Source organism: Triturus cristatus, chromosome 10 (assembly GCF_964204655.1).
Source record: "Triturus cristatus chromosome 10, aTriCri1.1, whole genome shotgun sequence".
Classification (NCBI taxonomy): Eukaryota; Metazoa; Chordata; class Amphibia; order Caudata; family Salamandridae; genus Triturus; species Triturus cristatus.
In genome coordinates, this window is record NC_140593.1 from 394,354,190 (window position 1) to 394,372,899 (window position 18,710).

General features: G+C 44.2%; 1 protein-coding gene across 2 annotated transcripts in view; it reads right to left on the bottom strand.

The window, feature by feature from the left end:
* The window catches only part of PALS2 (protein associated with LIN7 2, MAGUK p55 family member), an 814,942-nt gene that overhangs the window by 178,661 nt on the left and 617,571 nt on the right, over positions 1-18,710 (bottom strand). For both annotated transcript variants that reach the window (XM_085631658.1, XM_085631659.1), the window contains exon 10: positions 8,378-8,539. In XM_085631658.1, coding sequence (XP_085487784.1) covers positions 8,378-8,539 — 162 coding nt within the window. The remainder of the gene's footprint in view (positions 1-8,377; positions 8,540-18,710) is intronic.

Here is an 18,710-nt window from a genome sequence, read left to right on the forward strand (position 1 = left end):
GCACAGAGATGACAGGAGCTACCCATATGTGTTGCAAACTCAGGGATTCAGGCAGTTATGAAGTTTAAGAGTGCATCTCATCAATCCCAAGAAAGCCTTTGCCCAGGAAAAAGCCACCTGATCTTTACAGAAGAGGGCTTATCAGCATCCACACTTATATGGGATCAGAAAAATGGAAAATGACAACACAATATAATATCACTGCCTCTCTCTCTTAGATTGTGATAGAATATTGAGTTTTCTGTATTTTTTTGCAGATAAAGTGTGAAGAAGTACTCCGTTGTGTATGTTGATCTATCCCCAGGCACTTTACGTAGCCAACAATGGCACCAATTACAAATTGCATAGTACTAACTGGGTGCAAACTCTGCCTCTGCACCAGTAAGTACCAGTACTGTGCGATAAAAACGCTCCAGTAACTGCAATTATGAATTAAACTCCCATGGAATGGATAATTACTGGTTGAATCCAGATTTACCAGGCGATATTCCGCATGGTATTCCCATCTGCATGAGGCTTAACACAAAGCATTTGGTATGGGTTCCGCCCACCCAGAGATCTTTGTGGGAGATTATTAAGTGCACGTTGTACCCCATACAAATGGGCCAGCTAGTTCCTGCCAGTACTAAGATTCTAGCTGTCAAAGATTGCTTTAAGTCACGGTTCATTCGCTCCACTATAGAATTGCCCTCAGGCCTGTATGGAGACGAAAACTGCACCAGCACCCCCAAAGACTTCATCGTAACCTTGTACGCATAAGAGGTGAACCCTGAACCTTGGTCCGATTGGAAGGTGCCACAGGCAAACGTCCCGACAAAGACACACAAACCTCGAATGACATTTTGAGCATCAGCACTGCGTTGTGGCCAAACCCAGAGGAATCGAGTGCATCAACTGCAACAAAAATATATTTAGATGCATTATCTGAAGTCAATGGACGGCAGTGATCAAGATATATACAGCCGAATGACTGATTTGATATATATATAGCTGTGTTTGCAGTGGACGTGAAACTGTAGATGGTTTGATTTGTTGACAAATGTCACAAGAAAGCACATATCTACGGGTTTGTTTGTATAAACCACGCCACCAATAACATTGTTGTAGAACAGACACAGTCGCACACACTCCAGCATGTGCAGAAGCCATGCCCTCATGTGCTACTCTGAACAATGGACGTCTGCGGTCCATGTTGGGAATCAGCCGATCCCCAACTGATTGAATAGAAGCATAAGGAACTTGTTCGGGAGATAAATGATAAGAATATTTAGATGGGAAGCCCTGTGGGTAAGCAGCTCCATCCTTCGTAGCAGCTATGGCTGCCAGAATCTCATTATCTATCTTAGTCATGGACCTTGTAACTGCTGCAAGTGAACACGTGGCTACTGCAGATTTGGCTGCCTCGTCAGCCAAAGAATTACCAGCAGCATGTGCTCCCACACGCGTGTGCTCCCAAGAGTGTGAATAACCTGTGTGAGTGGCAGAAGTGTTTTAAGCTATGCTTTATTGCGCGGCCCTTAGAGTCTCAATCATTTTGAGACAAAAAGAATACGTTGTAATTAAAAGACTGGACACAGTAATAAGAATCACACACAATAAAAGTATTCACATTAGGATCTGCAAACTCGAGAGCAAGATCAAGAGCACGCAGCTCCGCCAATTGTGCCGCACAGTCTCCAAGAGCTTGCGTTGGCACAATGAAAGACTTAAATTCGCCATTCACAATCAAACCACCAACAATAGCGCAAGCCGCGGAATAAGCATGTTTGGACCCGATGGCCGGTTGAGCCGAGCAGTCGGTGTAAAGGATACATTTGTACTCATCCAAAGGAAGTAAGGATAATGGAGGAGGATGAACATGTTCATACTGTAAAAACTCCAGCGTTTGTAGAGCAGGATCAAAGATAAACGTTTACATCTGCCAATGTCAAAGAAGTAGCCCATTGGATCTAAAGGGGATGTAAAGCCTTTTGGTACACTTGCCTTAGTCACTGCTTCTAAGGCAGGGATAGGCGAAAGCATCAGAATGCGTTTTCCCTCCACCAGCAAGCGTTCATTCAAAATCACCATTTGGAGTGCACTCAAAATCTTTTCAACATTCGAAAAGCGCATTTCCGCTGCTGTGTACAAATGTGATTTGTATGCAATTGGTACTGTGTCCCCTTTATTGAACGTTAGGTATGTGAAACCCACCGTCCCTGGTACAATACGTATACCTAGGTTCGTAGAATTATCACGTGTCAACAAGAAGTTAGTCTCTAGCAGATCAGACTGCAAGATCGTAGAATAGAGGTATGTTCCGGTAACCAGAAGGCAGTAGTAAATGTAGGTTGTATCAACGCATAGAGTGGTTTGATACGCTGGGCATAATCGGGAATGTATGTCCTCCTGAAATGCAAAAATCCCAGCAAAGACTGAAGCTTCTTCAGTGTAGAAGGAGGTTGCAATTGTGCATATTTCTCCAAAAAGTGGGGGGGCTAAACCACTACCCTCATTGTTGAGCTCGTAGCCCAAAAAGAGCACCGCCAAGCAAGTGATGTGTGATTTTGCAAAATTAAATTTGTAGCCATAGTCTGCAAACAATAATATAATTCGGTCGACTCGGACTAGATGCGGCATCAGCTCGTCGTCGGTCAGATAAAGATCATCAACGTACGAGAACGCATCAGGGTCTATGCTGTGTAATAACGACACAACATGTGCAGCAAAAGCCCAGGCCTGTTCTCATACCCCATAGGCAAGCATGTACATTTTCTCTTATTTACGACGGTGGTAAATGCTGTCAAGTCATGGCTCTCAGGAGCCATGTTGTGACTATAGAAACCATTGGATGTATCCAGTGTCGTCTTATATTTTTTACGAACTATGCTGTTCACGAGAGCAGAGCTGTGGGTGTTCTGTACCGCAAATGTACGACAATGACTATTCAAATTTAATTAAACTTATACAATGCGATATGAACCGTCCGGTTTCGATACCAGAAAAAAAGGATTATTCATCGGTGATATACAGATTCAATTACTCCTTGATATTCCAATTGAGTCAGAATGTCACAAACAGGAGCTTTAGCCTCCCGTCTGATTGGATATTGCGGTTGTGGCTGCGGCATAGACCGTAATGGGATCTCGTGTGCTGGTGAATCTCTATCCCAGCCCTCTTGATTACGGTACACTGCCGGGGCAAGAGCCAAAGCCTATTCCGCTGCGTAAGCCTTTGCATGTTCCTTAGGGACGTATGGTGAAAAACTCGGAAACATCACGCCCCCCTCCCCCTGTAGAAGCAGCCAACACAAATGGTGGACGCCAATCCGTCTCCGCCAACAAAATGTCATAAGAAGTGAGATTTTCCCCAAAAAATGCAGTAATTGTACGCTGTTTATCACCCTCAATTTGGAAGACTATTTCATAGAGTCTATCCAGGGAAGCAACTCGAGTATCTGCTGTCTCTACTGTAATAAATGTATCTGTTGCTCTAGCCTCCAGACAGGGCGCAGTGCCTCCTGCAATATAGTAACCTCCGCTGCGCTGTCAAGTAGAGTCACTGCCCATCGCCTGTCTAGGAGTAGCGTCCTCACCGCCTGAGGCATATTTCGCTGTTAAAGCAGCAACTTTCTTCTTTGGATACAGGGATCCAAAATGAGGCAGTCCCTCTTGTTTGGCCTCCACGTCAAACTGACTAGGTTGATCGCGTCCCTGTTGAGTGGTCACACCTTAGCCGCCATCCTGATGCTCCCCTCCACCGACTCGAGAGTCCGATGAGTCCTGTAAAGAATGAGGAGAGCGCAGATCAGGGACTTGAAATGTATCAGGAGACTTAATTTTCACGCGATCGCGCAAATCACAAGTTCGCAGAGAAGATTCGGGTATTGGTGAACCAGCACGCAAACCCTGCTTGTGTTGTTGCGGGCACCCTTCCTTCTCAGGTTGCGCTTTCTGTTGAGATTGATTTTAAGGATGAGGTTGATTAAAAGACTTAATTCCCAGACTATTGTCCTAAGGTTTTAGAAGCTTTAGCAATTTGTTTTGGCAATTTGCACTGTTTGTCTGCGTCTGCAACAGCCTCCAAGCTTTGTGCCACCTGCAAGCTTACTGCATCACCTTTCCTTTAACATTAGCAAGGATCATATCGCAAACAATATCGAACACTCCCACCAGTCTCATCCCAAACTACAGGGCCACCTTGGCCCCATGTTCATCTTGAACACGTTTAATCACGGAAGGAAGAACGGTCATTGAGGGGGTGCCGGAACACATCGAATATACCACTGCAAACACTCTACCCCAAGTGTTACAATCAATTAACTCGGGAACCAGGCCTTTAGGTAAACTCATTGTCTGGATTCTGTGTTTATCCACAGGTGTGGTATTTGGAAAAACAGCTTCGAGTTGTCCAAATCTTTCAGCAAGCCAATAAGGAAATTCGTCATTATTTTGCGGTCGCTTGCCCTTTACTGAATTAATCATGACTTTACTGATGATTACGCCACCACGTCTCGGTGGTTGTGCAGCAACGCCAGGTGGTCCCACCTGGAAGTTTTGCGACACAAACTGAATAAAAGCTCTATGTATACGCATTAATGAAGTGTGTAATATGCCTAGCTCTGCGACTGGAACAGTAATATAATTTGGATGCGGGTATACCTGGCCAAAACGGGCCATGTGGACCCATCAATTGACATGGGGCCTAAACGGACCGCAGTCACAGGGTGTGGAAGGGCGCCTTTAAACCATATAGTATGTTGCCAAGCCATTAGAGGAACTTCAAGAGATCTATAAGGTCGATAATTCTGCGGAAGGGCAGAGGCAGTATACTCGTGAAACAATTTATCTGTTCCATCGAATGCCGGAAAGGTGACCCAAGAATAAAATACCTTGAACCGGTGAGCTGCATTCGCTTCAACAACAAAAATAAGGGCAACACCAGCATCAGGGACTCCATATTGAGTCAAATAAACTGTGACTGGTGCGCGGTTAGGAGGTGCTATGGCAACCGCCATAATCAATAGTAGAATAACTTATGAGTGTCAGCGCAATAACGGGTAAAAAGAAAGAGAAAGACCTTTTACAATTCAAGATTGAAAAACCTATAAAATATCACAATATAGGAGGCTACACCGTCACAAACGTCTCCGGAAACAGAAGTGAGGGGGTTGTGGACAAGCACAAGCACTACTCAGGCGCCTCCCTGATAAGTACCAGACCAAACGTTGGCAGCACCATGTTGCGGGGATTCTGCACATACACAGAATTATGCGCAGGAAGACAGGACCTCGGTGTGTAGGGGCTAAGCCTTCCTACCGCCTCAGTACCCATAATCCCACAACCGAATAGCTATAGTGTCTCATTCGTTCTCCTACATAATCACGAAGCTAAAAATGATTAGATAACCCAGAACACAACACTCCTGACTCTCAGGAATCGGGGTAGCAAGACGTACCCTTTCGCTCACTCACTCGTACTAGTCCACAATAAGAATAGTCAGTCACTGATATAGTTCAAATTGTTTATTTTAACTATCATGCTCTATAATGCAGTATACAAGCCACTACCGGCAGCAAAACGCATAAACATTTAGCATTGTAGCAAGTCCATAGACTATGAAAGGGGAAATCATCGTATACAGACAGTGGGTAGAGGACTGTAAGGCCTAACCACCCTCCCCTAGAAGAAGTTTTATTATATAAAGGAAGATCTCTGGGCTTTGTCAGTAGATCCCATACCTTAGTGCCTAGACTGTAGTTTTTACATCCTAGGAACTGCAGAGCTCTTCTCTCTGGAAAGGTCCCTCTCCAAGTGTGTGTTAAACCAACATGCAATTCCATAATATCTGTACAATCTTAAGCACCCACGTGCTTGAAGTAATTACAGACCCTTGGGGAGGTGGTGCCCGATCTTGCCAACAAGAGGATGGCTGTGCTGGATGGAGGGTGTATTAAAGAGGCTTAGAGATGGCAGCTGTCAAAGGGATGGGGGACTGGACAGCTTGCTGGGCCTGTCTGCTATGACCTTTAGGGGATGCACTGCCCCCATCCACAAAAGGACTGAGCAAGATGTTGTACTGGGCGAATGGCCAGTTTAGCAGACACTCATAAGTGCCCTCATCATGTCTGTAGTAAGGGTGAAAGAACTGATGGTGTGACTGGGCAGCAGATAGTGAAAACCCAAGAGATCCAGCTCTGTCGAAAGCACGCATTTGGGTTGACCTTCGAGGTTGAGGTTTTCACCAACCTGACTATCAGGGGAGGGGCGCTGGTAGAGTAAGGAGTCCTCCTGAAGGACAACGGCGGAGTGGGCATTCGTGCAGTGCACAGGAGCCCTGTGCAAGGTTTAGCCCAGGCCCCCAGGAGAACATCGGTGAGGGTTTCAGCCGATCACGCTCCTGGGTGAAGCACCTCAGTCAAGACGTTCAACAGGACCTCAACAGCTGGAAGATGCAGGTCAGAGATCTCTGTAGCTTGGCGCATCACTGTGGCAAAGGATGCACCTTCCTCTGAGACTGGGCCCGGAGGGAAAGATTGCCAGAGACTGGGGAAGTGTCCAAACCACTGGTGTCACCCAGCTCCTTGTACCAATTTTTAGCTCGATCAAGGTCCTCCTCCTTAGGACCAAACCGTTAGTCCTTTTCTCCCTGAAGGGGGAGCTGAGGATGAACAAGTAGCGAAAAGTCAAGAGGTTAGTAAGGTCTGGACATCGCCAGGAACAACGTTGTATGCTGCCAGCTCAGGATGATAATAGATTCTTAGCCGAGTGGCGCTGAGAAAGATCAGCTTGGAAGACTGCACCAGTGGCACCGTTCGTCCAGATCCAGAATCCCAAAGTCCCAGCTGGTGTCGGGAGCGGACACACCGGTGGCAACCCAGCCAGGGAATGTTGCTGCTCCGTGGGCCCCAAGGCATACCAGAGGGAGTCACTGGCCCAAAGATGGTGATGTAGTACTCTTACTTGGCGGGCATCACTCCTGCTCCATGGAAATCAGGGTAGCGCGGAGCAGGCCTGGACTGGAAACAAGCATCTAGGGACCGGTTTCGGACTGTCACCTCTCATCAGCCAGGCTAGCTTGAATCCAGTGGCACGATGAGCACAGGACCCACGTCTGGGCATACCCTTTCCCACTTAGGGCGATAAAAGCAAAAAGAACAATTGATGGACGGATTAATGTACAATGCAAACATTTACCCCCAGCCACAAAGATCTGGGTTTAATCCATCGAGTGGGGCCTAGAAGCACGCCGTTTGGCCGGAGAAGCCGCAGAAAGCTTTGCCTCCTTTTTATTGCGCTTCTTCAACTTACCAGGCTTGGACGAAGGGGTCTCCGAGTAGCAGGATGATCGTCCATGAGAATGGCTCTCAGAACAGCCCTGAGAGTTGCCTCAGGAATTGGACCGGGAACGGCACAGAGCCTTCTTCTGCCGCGCCACCAGGAACTTTATCGCCTGCTCACGACCTTGTGGTGCATCCACTTACACTCGGCACAGGCCTTGGAGTTGTGACTTTACCGCAGACACGAGAGTCAAACCCAGTGGGGATGATACACAGACATCTGCCTGTTACATTCTTTACACAATTTAAACCCTGTAGGTTTCTTAGAAGACATGTCACTAGCATAGTAGGAGCAATAGCTAAAAAATAGTCAACAAAATAGGTTGAAAAAGATGGTCAAAAAATGACTGAGGTAGCTATCCTGATTTATGCTATTAAGTGTGGAAAGGACTGAACTGATGTCCATGCACTGGGGGGCGCCTATATGGGCACCGTAACATCACTTCTGACATGGACGAAGTCAACGAAGAGACAAACAATGCCACCTACTGGTGAGCAAAGTTACTGTTCAAGATTTTCTGGATGAAGTATGACACCTAGGAAATATTTTAAGGTGAAGAATCTGCGGTTAGAAGTCTCTATCAGAAACAGGTATTTATTTCACAAAGGAACCATCTGTCTGACTCGGTCTGATAAGACCTATCGTAACATGAAAAATCCTACCTACCTTCAGGACTATTTTCGATTTCCAAGTATCATTACAATAGCTTTAATAGGAGCAGAGACGGAAGGCACAGTGCCATGCCAGATTCATTTAACCTTTCCATTTGATGTCTGCACCACCAAAATCCAATGCCTGCTACAACGCTACAGACATTCAAGTCTTGATCTCACACTCATGAGTACTATAAGTTAGTGTAGAGGTACGAAATGAATTAGCAACAGATCACTCAAAACAAGAAGAATACACAGCAATGCTTCTCCTTCTGTGTAGGCATGGAAAGATTTATCTCCCTGTATTTTATGTTTGTTAAGATCTATGACTGTCATTCTTTCTTTGCATTCAATTTCACAGCATTTATGTTTTAGGGAGATAAGACACTTGCACAGAAAACTTACATGGCACTGTAGTTCCAAATCGCAAGGGAAAAAGAACGATAAGTCTGTTTTTCAAGCTCCTGCGACCCACTCCTTGGGCACCTATTAATACAAGAGTTTTTCTTTGGAAAGGAGGCATTCGAGCTACTTCCTCATATATTTGAATTTCATGGCGGTCGAACTCTGGAAAAAAAGACACACATTGTATATGAAATAAGTATCACAATTGCACAGGCTAATCTAACACTGAAAGCAGTGGGATTAGAAAATAGCTTTACAGCCACACGCGCAAATCAAGATAGCTGCACATTGGGGAATAAACACCTTTTGAGACAATATAAGTACCAACGGAAATCATGACCAGTCCTCGCAACATCAGAAGCTGAACTCATAAATATTACTACAAAATATCAGGGTTTAAGGAATCAATGACTTTTAGAATTGGAACAGTTTTTTCGTCCTTTACCTCACTTTAAGATCTATTCACCAAAATGCAGTAAATGGTAGTTGTACTAGATGTACAACATCCCTCTTTTCTACTCAGTTGAGATGCAGACAACTGAGTAGAAAACAGGCATGGTGTACAAGGTCAGTACTGTACACAAGTAATTCTTGAAATGTATTGGCACGACTCGCATTCAGGCACTGGTTATATAGCCTTCCATAATACATCACTGAAATGTAAAATCATAACATTCATACCAACACATTTGACTACTCAAATGACATCATTTGTCAGAACACAGTGCATGGAGAAGGTCCAAGGTATACTTAATGTAGTGTGGGGAGTGAGGTGACAACATTGGACATGGGGGAGCTCGATTTACAGTAATTTGAAGGTGGTGCCTAAATCATTAATTTAAGTTATAACTTTAGAGTTGCAAATGCTTGTTTAGTTTAAGTTGGGTTTGTATAGCAGGAATAAATACAGTTTTCTTAACTATAACTTATTCCTAACCTTTATTTTTTCCATTGTATTTTGTTTTTAATTTTAATAAACATTTTTCGAAATCGTACAGTTTACTGTCATCTAGAGGAGTGTCATTAAAGAGTGAAACAGAAGAGTGGAGGAGAGTGTCGTAAAGTGTACTGTCAGAGTATAATGTCGTGGAGTAGAGTGGAACGTGGTACAGCAGAATAGGGTACAGTGGTGTGGGGTGTTGTACAGTGAAGTCACGTAGACTGGAGTGACATACAGCAGAATATTGTACAGTGGAGTGTCAAAGACTGGAATGGCGTAGAGGTTAGTGTGGTAGAGTGTAATAGCATAGAGTGTGGTGGCGAAGACAGAGCGGTGTACAGTGAAGTGAGGTACAGTGTAGTGGCATACAGTACAACAGCATAGAATGGAGTTTCGTACAGTGCAGTGGTGTCAAGTGGAATAGCGTATAGTGGAGTGTCAGTGTATTGGCCTAGAGTGGAATAGCATAGAGTGGCATGGAGTGGAATAGCGTACAGAGTAGTGGGGGCAGTGGAGCTGCGTACAGTGGAATATCAGAGTGGTGTGCTGTAGAGTGCAGACACATAGACCTGAGTGGTTTAGAATAAAATGGTGTACTGTGGAGTGGCATGGAGTAGAGTAGATATATCGTGGAGTAGTGCACTGTGGAATACAATATATTACAGTAGCGTACAGTGGAGTCGCATACAGTGGAGTTGCATAGAGTGGAATAGCTTAGAGTGCAGTAGAGTGGAGCAGAGTGGCATGAAACAAAAGGAACAAATGATGGACGGAATGCTGAACAATGCAAACATCCACCCCCAATCTGGGTTTTATCATCGTTCTTTTGGTCACCACGCCACCCCAGTTTGGACCCAGCCATATGCAAATCAGTCTTGACCCTTTGCCTCAAGGCAACAGTCCAGCCCGAACTTCCAAGCCAGGTCCTACCTGAACCAGAAACAAGCGTTCTGCGGCCGGTTTTAGGGTATCGTCCCTCATCATCCAAGCTAGCTTAAATCCAGTGGCACAGTGAGCACGGCATCCACGTCTGCGCATGTCCTTCCCACTTAGGGGTACAAAAGTAAAAGGAACAAATGATGGATGGAATGCTGAACAAGGAGTTCAGAAAGAGTGGAGTGAGGGACAGTGTAGTGGCGTAAAGTTCAATAGTGTAAACTGGAATGTCATAGAGGAGTGACGTACAGTGGAGTGGTGCAGAGTGGAGTGTTGTAGAGTGGAGTGTTGTAAAGTGGACCGAGGTAGACTGTAGTGGGGCAGACTGCGGTGGTGTACAGTGTAACAACATACTGTGGAATTTCGTGGAGTGGCATACAGTGGGGTGGCATGTAGTGGTGTAGAGTGGAATAACACACTTTTAATGGCATACAGTGTAGTGATGTGGAGTGGCGTAGATTGGCATAGAGCAAAGTGTCATACTGTGTAACAGAAGAGTATAATAGCATATAGTGTAGTGGAGTGGCATATAATGTAGTGTTGTACAGTGTAAAAGCTTACACTGCATTGTCGTAGAATGGAGTGGTGTATAATGCAGTGGTGTAGAGTGGATTTGCTTTGAGTGGAGAGGTGAACAGTGGTGAACCATACAGTGCAGCGGTGTACAGTCTTGTGGCATAGTGGAGTGTCAGAGTACAATAGTGTAAACTGTAGTATTGTGGGGGTTGTACAGAGGAAAGCTGTACAGTGGAGTAGAGTGGAGTGGAGAGGCGTTCACAGGAGTGTCAGAATGGAGTGGCGTAGAGTATAACAGTGTAGAGTAGAGTGGTGTGGAGTGGCGTATAATAGATTAACAGAGTGGAATGGCATATAGTGTAGTGGCATAGAGTGGAGTGTGTTAATTGAAACAGACACAGCGTGAAAGTGTGTGAATGGACGTAGATGTAATTTGGCAGGAGTACACACTGAAATCAATATGGCAATTTTTGGTAGTATATATGAATAGGGTAAGTGGTGTTAAGGTGCCGCTGTTCATGGGATACTGCGGGGCATGCGGATGAGTAGTCAATAAGGGACTGCCTAATAGCTAGTTTACAAAAGGTAAAAAGTATCGATGTCGTTTTTATCAGTTTTGCTGCATTCTTCGTTTCATTGCATTATAAGTTAGGGTCTAAGATACAGGTAAGTATTAGGTTTCATTGTTCATTACCTACCACTTTATTAATGGTAGAGAAATATATTTATAATTTTCTATACATATTTATTTAGCAGTCTCGGGAGCACTACACATTTTTAAGTAGTGAGGTAATTTGCAGTTAATATTTTGCCACTCTATAGACTTTTTTGTGCATATTTAAATATGTTAAAAATAGAAAATACACTTTAGTACGCTAGATTTATAAAATATAGTGTATTATAGTGTACTTTATTTTTAACATTTAGTTTAACATTATTTTTGGTACTGTGGTACTTCCGACACTAGTGTGGTACTCCCTAAATTTTTCTTAAATATAGAGAAACATATAAATATTTGTACCTACCTCTTAACACTTTACTAAAGTGGTAAGAGGTAGGAGAAACATCAGAAACCTTATACTTACATAGACATGAAGGTGTAATGCAGCGCACAGCCAAACTGTACCTATAAACAACATGGCTGCCTTTAACTTTTGCGAAAAGGCAGTCAGTAGTCAGTCACACAACTTTATTTCGCATTATTTAAAATGCATACAGACATAAAACTAGCACTATAATAGGTATCTTAAAAGAATCCATTGTAAAAAAACAATTGACATATACTTCACATTTAGTCATAATCAATAAAATACATGTTAAAAAACAGATGTCACTTGGATCTACATGTAAACAGTATTTGAGTGGCTCCATTTGACAAATGTGCAAAACATACAGACAGTACTTCCACCCTTCAGTCCTCTTTTTAATCCTCCTATACTTGGTTCCCCCCTATATTGACAAACTGACCATTCTTTTGACTTTTATAAAGAAGTCTATGCCACACGTTTTCATCGAATATAACTTATCATGGACCATATAGATATTAAATAACCAGCCACAGGCATCTGCTAAAATGTTTGTATAGCAATTAATGGTGCTGCGATCACAACCAGGACACAAATCACAACACCTGGTGCGATCATCGGCACTTTAAAACAGCCCAAAGAAGCATAAAAGAAGCACTATAAACCTTCTCCTTTGTTGGCTATATAAGGAGCAAAACTTCATCCAAGAAGTGTTGGCAGCCATCTTGGGACCAATATACATGATAGCACCTCATTAAAAAGCATTGTAGTTAATAGAAGGTTTTAAGACTTTAGTTACATTATAAATCATTTGTTGATGGTACCATACTCATTTTAGGAATTGTGGTGTGTTCTAAGGTGATTTTACCATGTGAAAAAGCCTTCTGCTGTGATATCATGAATCATGATTGAGAGAAAACTATTTTCTCATGCTTTTCCCACAGAGGTTTGGAAGGTGATCTATAAGCTAAACGGAGAGCATATTTTCTGTAAATTCACATCATCTTTCTCAGTCATGTGAGAATGAAGTCTGACATTCTCAGTAAAAACATGTACATCCAACAAGGGCAGAGACTGTCAGTTGATTCCTTTGTGTTCTACTGCAGCTTCCCAGAGTGTTCTAAAGAACAACTAGAGCGCTAACAGTCCTACTTATGACAAACGTATGGCACACCTGAAGCCATCTTGGTTGGAATAAAGTGGTAACTCTTAAAACATTTAATTTAAAAAGGAACAAAATGAGGGTGTTCATTTTGCCATAGAATGTATGATTAGTGCTGCAGAAAGAAAAATTAGGGCACATTTTGACTTCTCAAATCCTCTTCTATTTCATAAAACAATTCTGACATGCAGACTGAAACATGCACTTTGAATACCAGCAGCAGACTTCCCTGGTGAGCAGTAGCTTTACTACAGTGATCTAATGAGCAACTAGAGTGCTAAGATTCAGAATTTATGGCAAATGTGTGACACATCTGAATGCCTTCTTGATGGACCCAAAGTAAAAAACGGAAAGTATTTCCTACTGAGGAGACTGCAGGAAATTAGGAAACTTCATAACAAATCAATCTCCCAAGATGGCCACCAGAGACAAAAGAGCCCAAATGTAGCCCAAATATCACCCAGATGTAGCCCAAGTATAGCCCAATGACAGAATGTTCCAGAGTGTTCTAACGAACAACTAGAGCGCTTACTGTCTTATTTATGACAAAAGTATGTTACACCTGAAGCCATCTTGATTGGAATAAACTGGTAACACTTAAAACATTAAATTTAAAAAGGAACACAATGAGGGGGTTCATTTTGCCATGGAAATTATGATTAGTGCTGAAGAAAGAAAAATTAGGGCACATTTTGAGTGACTTCTCAAATCCTCTTCTATTTCATTAAAAAATTCTGATATGCAGACTGAAACATGCACTTTTAATACCAGCAGCAGACTTCCGTGGTGAGCAGTAGCTTTACTACAGTGATCTAATGAGCAACTAGAGTGCTAACATTCAGAATTTATGGCAAATGTGTGACATATCTGAATACCTTCTTGATGGAATCAAAATAAAAAACTGAAAGCATTTCCTACTGAGGAGACTGCAGTAAATGAGGAAATTAGGAAACTTCATAACAAATAAATCACCCAAGATGGCCACCAGAGACAAAAGAGCCCAAATGCAGCACAAATATCACCCAGATGTAGCCCAATGACGGAAGTGTGCAAAACACTTATTTTTTGTGTATTTGCAGTTTTATATAGTGCAGACTTGTCAGGTATTGGAGTGCTTTACATGAGCATTGGTTACATCACACAAGATCAAATTCATTTTGGTTGTAGACATGGGGAGATTAAGTGATTTGATCAGAATCAGAGAATGTTGAGCTGAAGCAGAAACTCCAACCTGGTTCCCCAGTTGCAAAGTCTGCAGCTCTGGAAGTAACACTACATCCTCTCCCCTAGCTGCAACATTTAATCAGTTGGTCAACTGGATTAAAAAAACAAAGATTACAAATAATTTAAAAGTTCTTTGTCGCTATTTGAAAACTCAAAAAATATGTCCTCATTTTAGTTTTTTAGAGCACTAACCATAATTTTTATGCAAATAAGACCCTCTCATATATGTAATTTCTAAAGGAAATACTCTAGGTATTACAGTTTTGATTACATGAAGATGACGTCAGGCGTTCCACACTACCCGTTTCAGCCAGGAAACGTCCAACGTTTTTAAGCTTAAATGGGCTTTATTTGATCTGTCTCCTGTCTACAATCTCCTCTTTTTCAATGTAACTCAAAGGGGAAAATCAATACCCCAGTTTTTTTTCAAAATCTCCCTCTTACCAAGTTCAAAATGTTCGCAAGTATGGTACATCGGATCATGGTAGGCAGGAGGAATTGGGGTAGGGACATGGACATGGATAACAGAGGACAGGAGGGACATGGAGAGGTGCACCAAACTGACCCGACAGGGCAGGCATCAGGGTTTGCAGCAGCACAATACAGCACACAGCGCATGCGGGACGGGAGTGCAGCACAACAATCCATAGAGAGCAATAGGGAGGGGACAGGACCATGCACATGGACAACAGAGAACAGAGGGGAAGAGGTAATGGTAGCTAGCTGACCATAATGGACAGACAGGAGAGAAAGCTGCAGCATAACAGACCATAAAGGGCAGGAGGGATGGATCAGGGGCATTACAATGGAACAGACAAGCCAGGAGGGAGGGAATAGGGGTCTGCACATGGAAACAGAGGGCTGGGGGCAAGGGGGCAGGGCAGAAGCAGCAAGATGACCATGGAGGTCAGGCAGGATGGGCACTAGAAACAAGACACACCATGGAGAGCAACAATGGGACTATGATGGCATACACACAGACCATGGAGGGAAGGTGGGAGGGGGGGCAGCTAGCTGACCACACAGGGAAGGTGGGAGGGGCCATGGCAGCACAGAAGACCATGCATGGCAAGCGGGAGGGTTAGTGGCAGCACAATGACTATGATGGACAAGAAGGAGGGTAGAAGGCATGCACAAAGGACCATGGAGGATAGAAGGGAGGGTCAGGACCTGGGCACAGACAAGAGAGTTCAGGGGAAGGGGCCTCACAACAGACCGCGCGGGGTAGGCATGAGGAGCAGTTGCAGCACAACAGACCAGCGAACGCAGAAGGGTGTGGCAGTAAAATGAACCATGGAGGACAGGAGGAAGGGGATAGGGGCATGGCATGTGGACAGGCAGGGTGGAGGTGGCAGGGACAGGTTACAGTCATCTGACAATGCTAGGCAGGTGGGAGGGGAGTGGCAGCTCAACAGAACACTCAGAGTAGATAGGAGTGGCAGGTCCATGGAACATGGTGGGCAAAAAGGATGGAGCAGGGGCATGCACAAAGACATCGGAGGGCAGGGGGAAGGAGAATAGGGGCAGCAAGCTAAGCACAGAGGCTAAGCAGGAGGTCAATGATGGGCCATAGACTTGGGCAATGGAGGGCAGGAGGAGTGGACTGGTACATCATGCTAAATGGAGGGCAGGGGCAGCACATCAGACCATGCATGGCAGGAGGGAGGAGGCTAGTCCATGGATTCAGACAACAGAGGATAGGGAGGAGGTGGATGGGGCAGCAAGCTAACTGTTCAGAGAAGGTGGGTATTAGGAACTTTATTGTTTTTAAAATGGGTGTCTGTGCGAACTACTTACAATATGAACAAGTATGTAGCATAATCTCACTTTTATTCAGGAAGAAGAGGACGTTTGTGACTGACTCCGTACTCACTTGGCAGAAACACCTCCTGACCCTCCACCCCCATCGCAAAATGTAATGCCCGTGAAAAGGGTAGGTGGACACAGTGTTATATAGAACATAGTCCTGAGAGCACGATTGAAAATGAAAACAAGATATAGTATATGGTATAAACTATGCACCAAAAAGTGTGATACAAGATGAACCGGGGCGTGAAATATAATATGCAATACATTGTGCGCAATGACAGATTCATTGTGGAGCGCGAGATAGCACAGGCACTAGCGCGTGCCATGCGATATGCGCCTTGGAGTGTAATATGCACAGGGCAGTGTTGTGTAACCTAACTAGTCTCTAAAGTTGTAATATAAAATATGTGCTGGGGAGTGTAACGTTGCATATGCACTGTGACAAAGATATGGATCCCAGATTGTAATATGTATGGCATAGCGCTGTGTGTTATAACATAGGCATCGAGGAAGGCACGTTAGATGGGGCAATATAACCCGTGCGAAGGCAAGTGTGGCATGACATATTCACGGGGTGGTGTTACAGTGCACATGGGCTAGAGAGTGTCATAGCATACGCACTAGCTCGTGGAATACAACACAGAGGTGTGAGGCACTCGGCAGGCACTGGTGGGTGTAACACAGCATTGGGCTCTGCCAGGAGCGCGCTGTGACTCTCAAGTGATGTTCGTCCCCCTTCCAGAGAGTAAAATAAAAAGTATTACACATCCGGCAGTGGATGTGTGTTTTATTAACCGTGAGGGGGGTTTCTTGCATAGTTTGGTCGAATTTTTGTCGAATCCCCTTGGAATGGCTTGGTGTGCGTGTATATTAAATGTGCCCGTCAATAGCTACCCATGTTTGTATAAATAAACGACAAGGGTGTCTACTTGGAGAGTACCCACCGGCGGGGGCGCCGGGATTAGGCACGGTAGGGCGTCAGACACGCCAGAGCTTCACTAGCGGTGTAAATACATTCCAAGTGGATTCATTCTATGCATAGTCGCCTTTTAATGAATATCACGCAAATCGTAATGGTGATAGGTACATACGGTTTGTCCAGCATGTCCTAGGTGTTTCTATAAATATATATTTTTTTAAATAATAAAAAACAAAGGCCGGCCCCGGGGGATGGGGTCCCCGGGGCCATAAGTGGCCTGTGGAGGGGGCGACGTAGCCCCCTCCTAAAGAATAAAAAAGAAGGCCATGGGTTGGGGTCCCCGGGGCCGATTAAGGCCTTGGGAGGGCCAAATTAATTTTTTTCAACAAAAAAAAATTAGGGTGCAGGCCCTGGGGGATGGGGTCCCCAGGGCCAGTAAATTAGAAAAAGAAGGGGGGCCACACAGCCCTCCTTCTTAAAAAAATAAAATAAATAAAAGACCGGCATCGCGCCGGAGGCCACGCCCCCTCCTTGCAGCACTCTGCAAACGCGCCCCCTGGCCAGTTGTAAGTTGGGGACCTAATTCCCCTTCAATACTGAGGGTCCCTGAGGGCCAACTAGCCCAACAGGTATCTCCAGTATGCGCGGGGAGCTGCGTTACAGACAGGTGTTCTGAGGTCATGCCCCTTTTTACACCTCTATGCAAAGCAGCTCTGTGGCGCTTACTGGAGGTACCTAGTGGGCTAGTTTGACTCTAGGGACCCTTAGGATTCAAGGGGACTTAATCTCTCAACTTAGAACGGCCACAGGGCGTGTTTAGACAGTGGTTAAGGGAGGGGACGGGGCCTGAGGTGACGTGTGCAAACACGCCCTGTGGCGCGTTTTAAGAGGTAGTTTTAATCTCCTGCCCTATTATATACTAGGGGCTTACAGAGGAGGTCATGCTGATCACAGGGGGACCCCAATGCATAGTGTTCCCTAGTGTATGTAGGTGTTTTCACTGTATTCTGAGTGTCTTTTAACATAGCACTGGCTCTAGGACTGGTTAGTGAGACTCAGTTACCACCAGTATCCGTCTGAAAAAGTTGAGGGTACAGGATGATTTTGCAACAAGGCTTCTTTCTGCTCTTCTGTTTGTTCTTTCTGCACGTTATCCTTCTTCCTGCACTTTTCTTCGTCTCTGCATTTTTTTTTTTCTTTCTGTGCGTTTTTTCTTCTTTCTTCACATGTCCTATCTCTGTAGGCATAGTTAGAAATTAGCATTTAAAAAACCTTTGAAATTCACTGAAAAAAACATAGGTTTCGGGCACGTTATAGTTAGGAATTAGCATTTAAAAAACCTTAGAAATTCACTGAAAAAACCATAGGTTTCAGGGGCGTTATAGTTAGCTGGACAACTATAACATTGAAATTCCCCCGTTGTAGTTAGTTCAGCTAACTATAACTCGCGCGCCCGCAATGCACTGCTGATGACGTCACATATTACATCACTCATGACATGGTCAGTGACATCACTCATGACATCACTGATGACATCTCAAATGACATCACTGATGACATCATCCTTGTGATAGAGTGGCAGACCTCCTCTCCCCCTAATATAACCTTTGATACACACATTCAAAAATAGAAACTAAAATTTTCAAAACAATGGACATAACAATACCAGTTAAAATAACCTATTCAGTAATTCTAAGATCCACATACACATCCACTCATTCACCAACAGTCCTATACAGTCACTCATACATGTACTCACTCATCATATGTACTCATACACCTATACAGCCTGTTACACAACG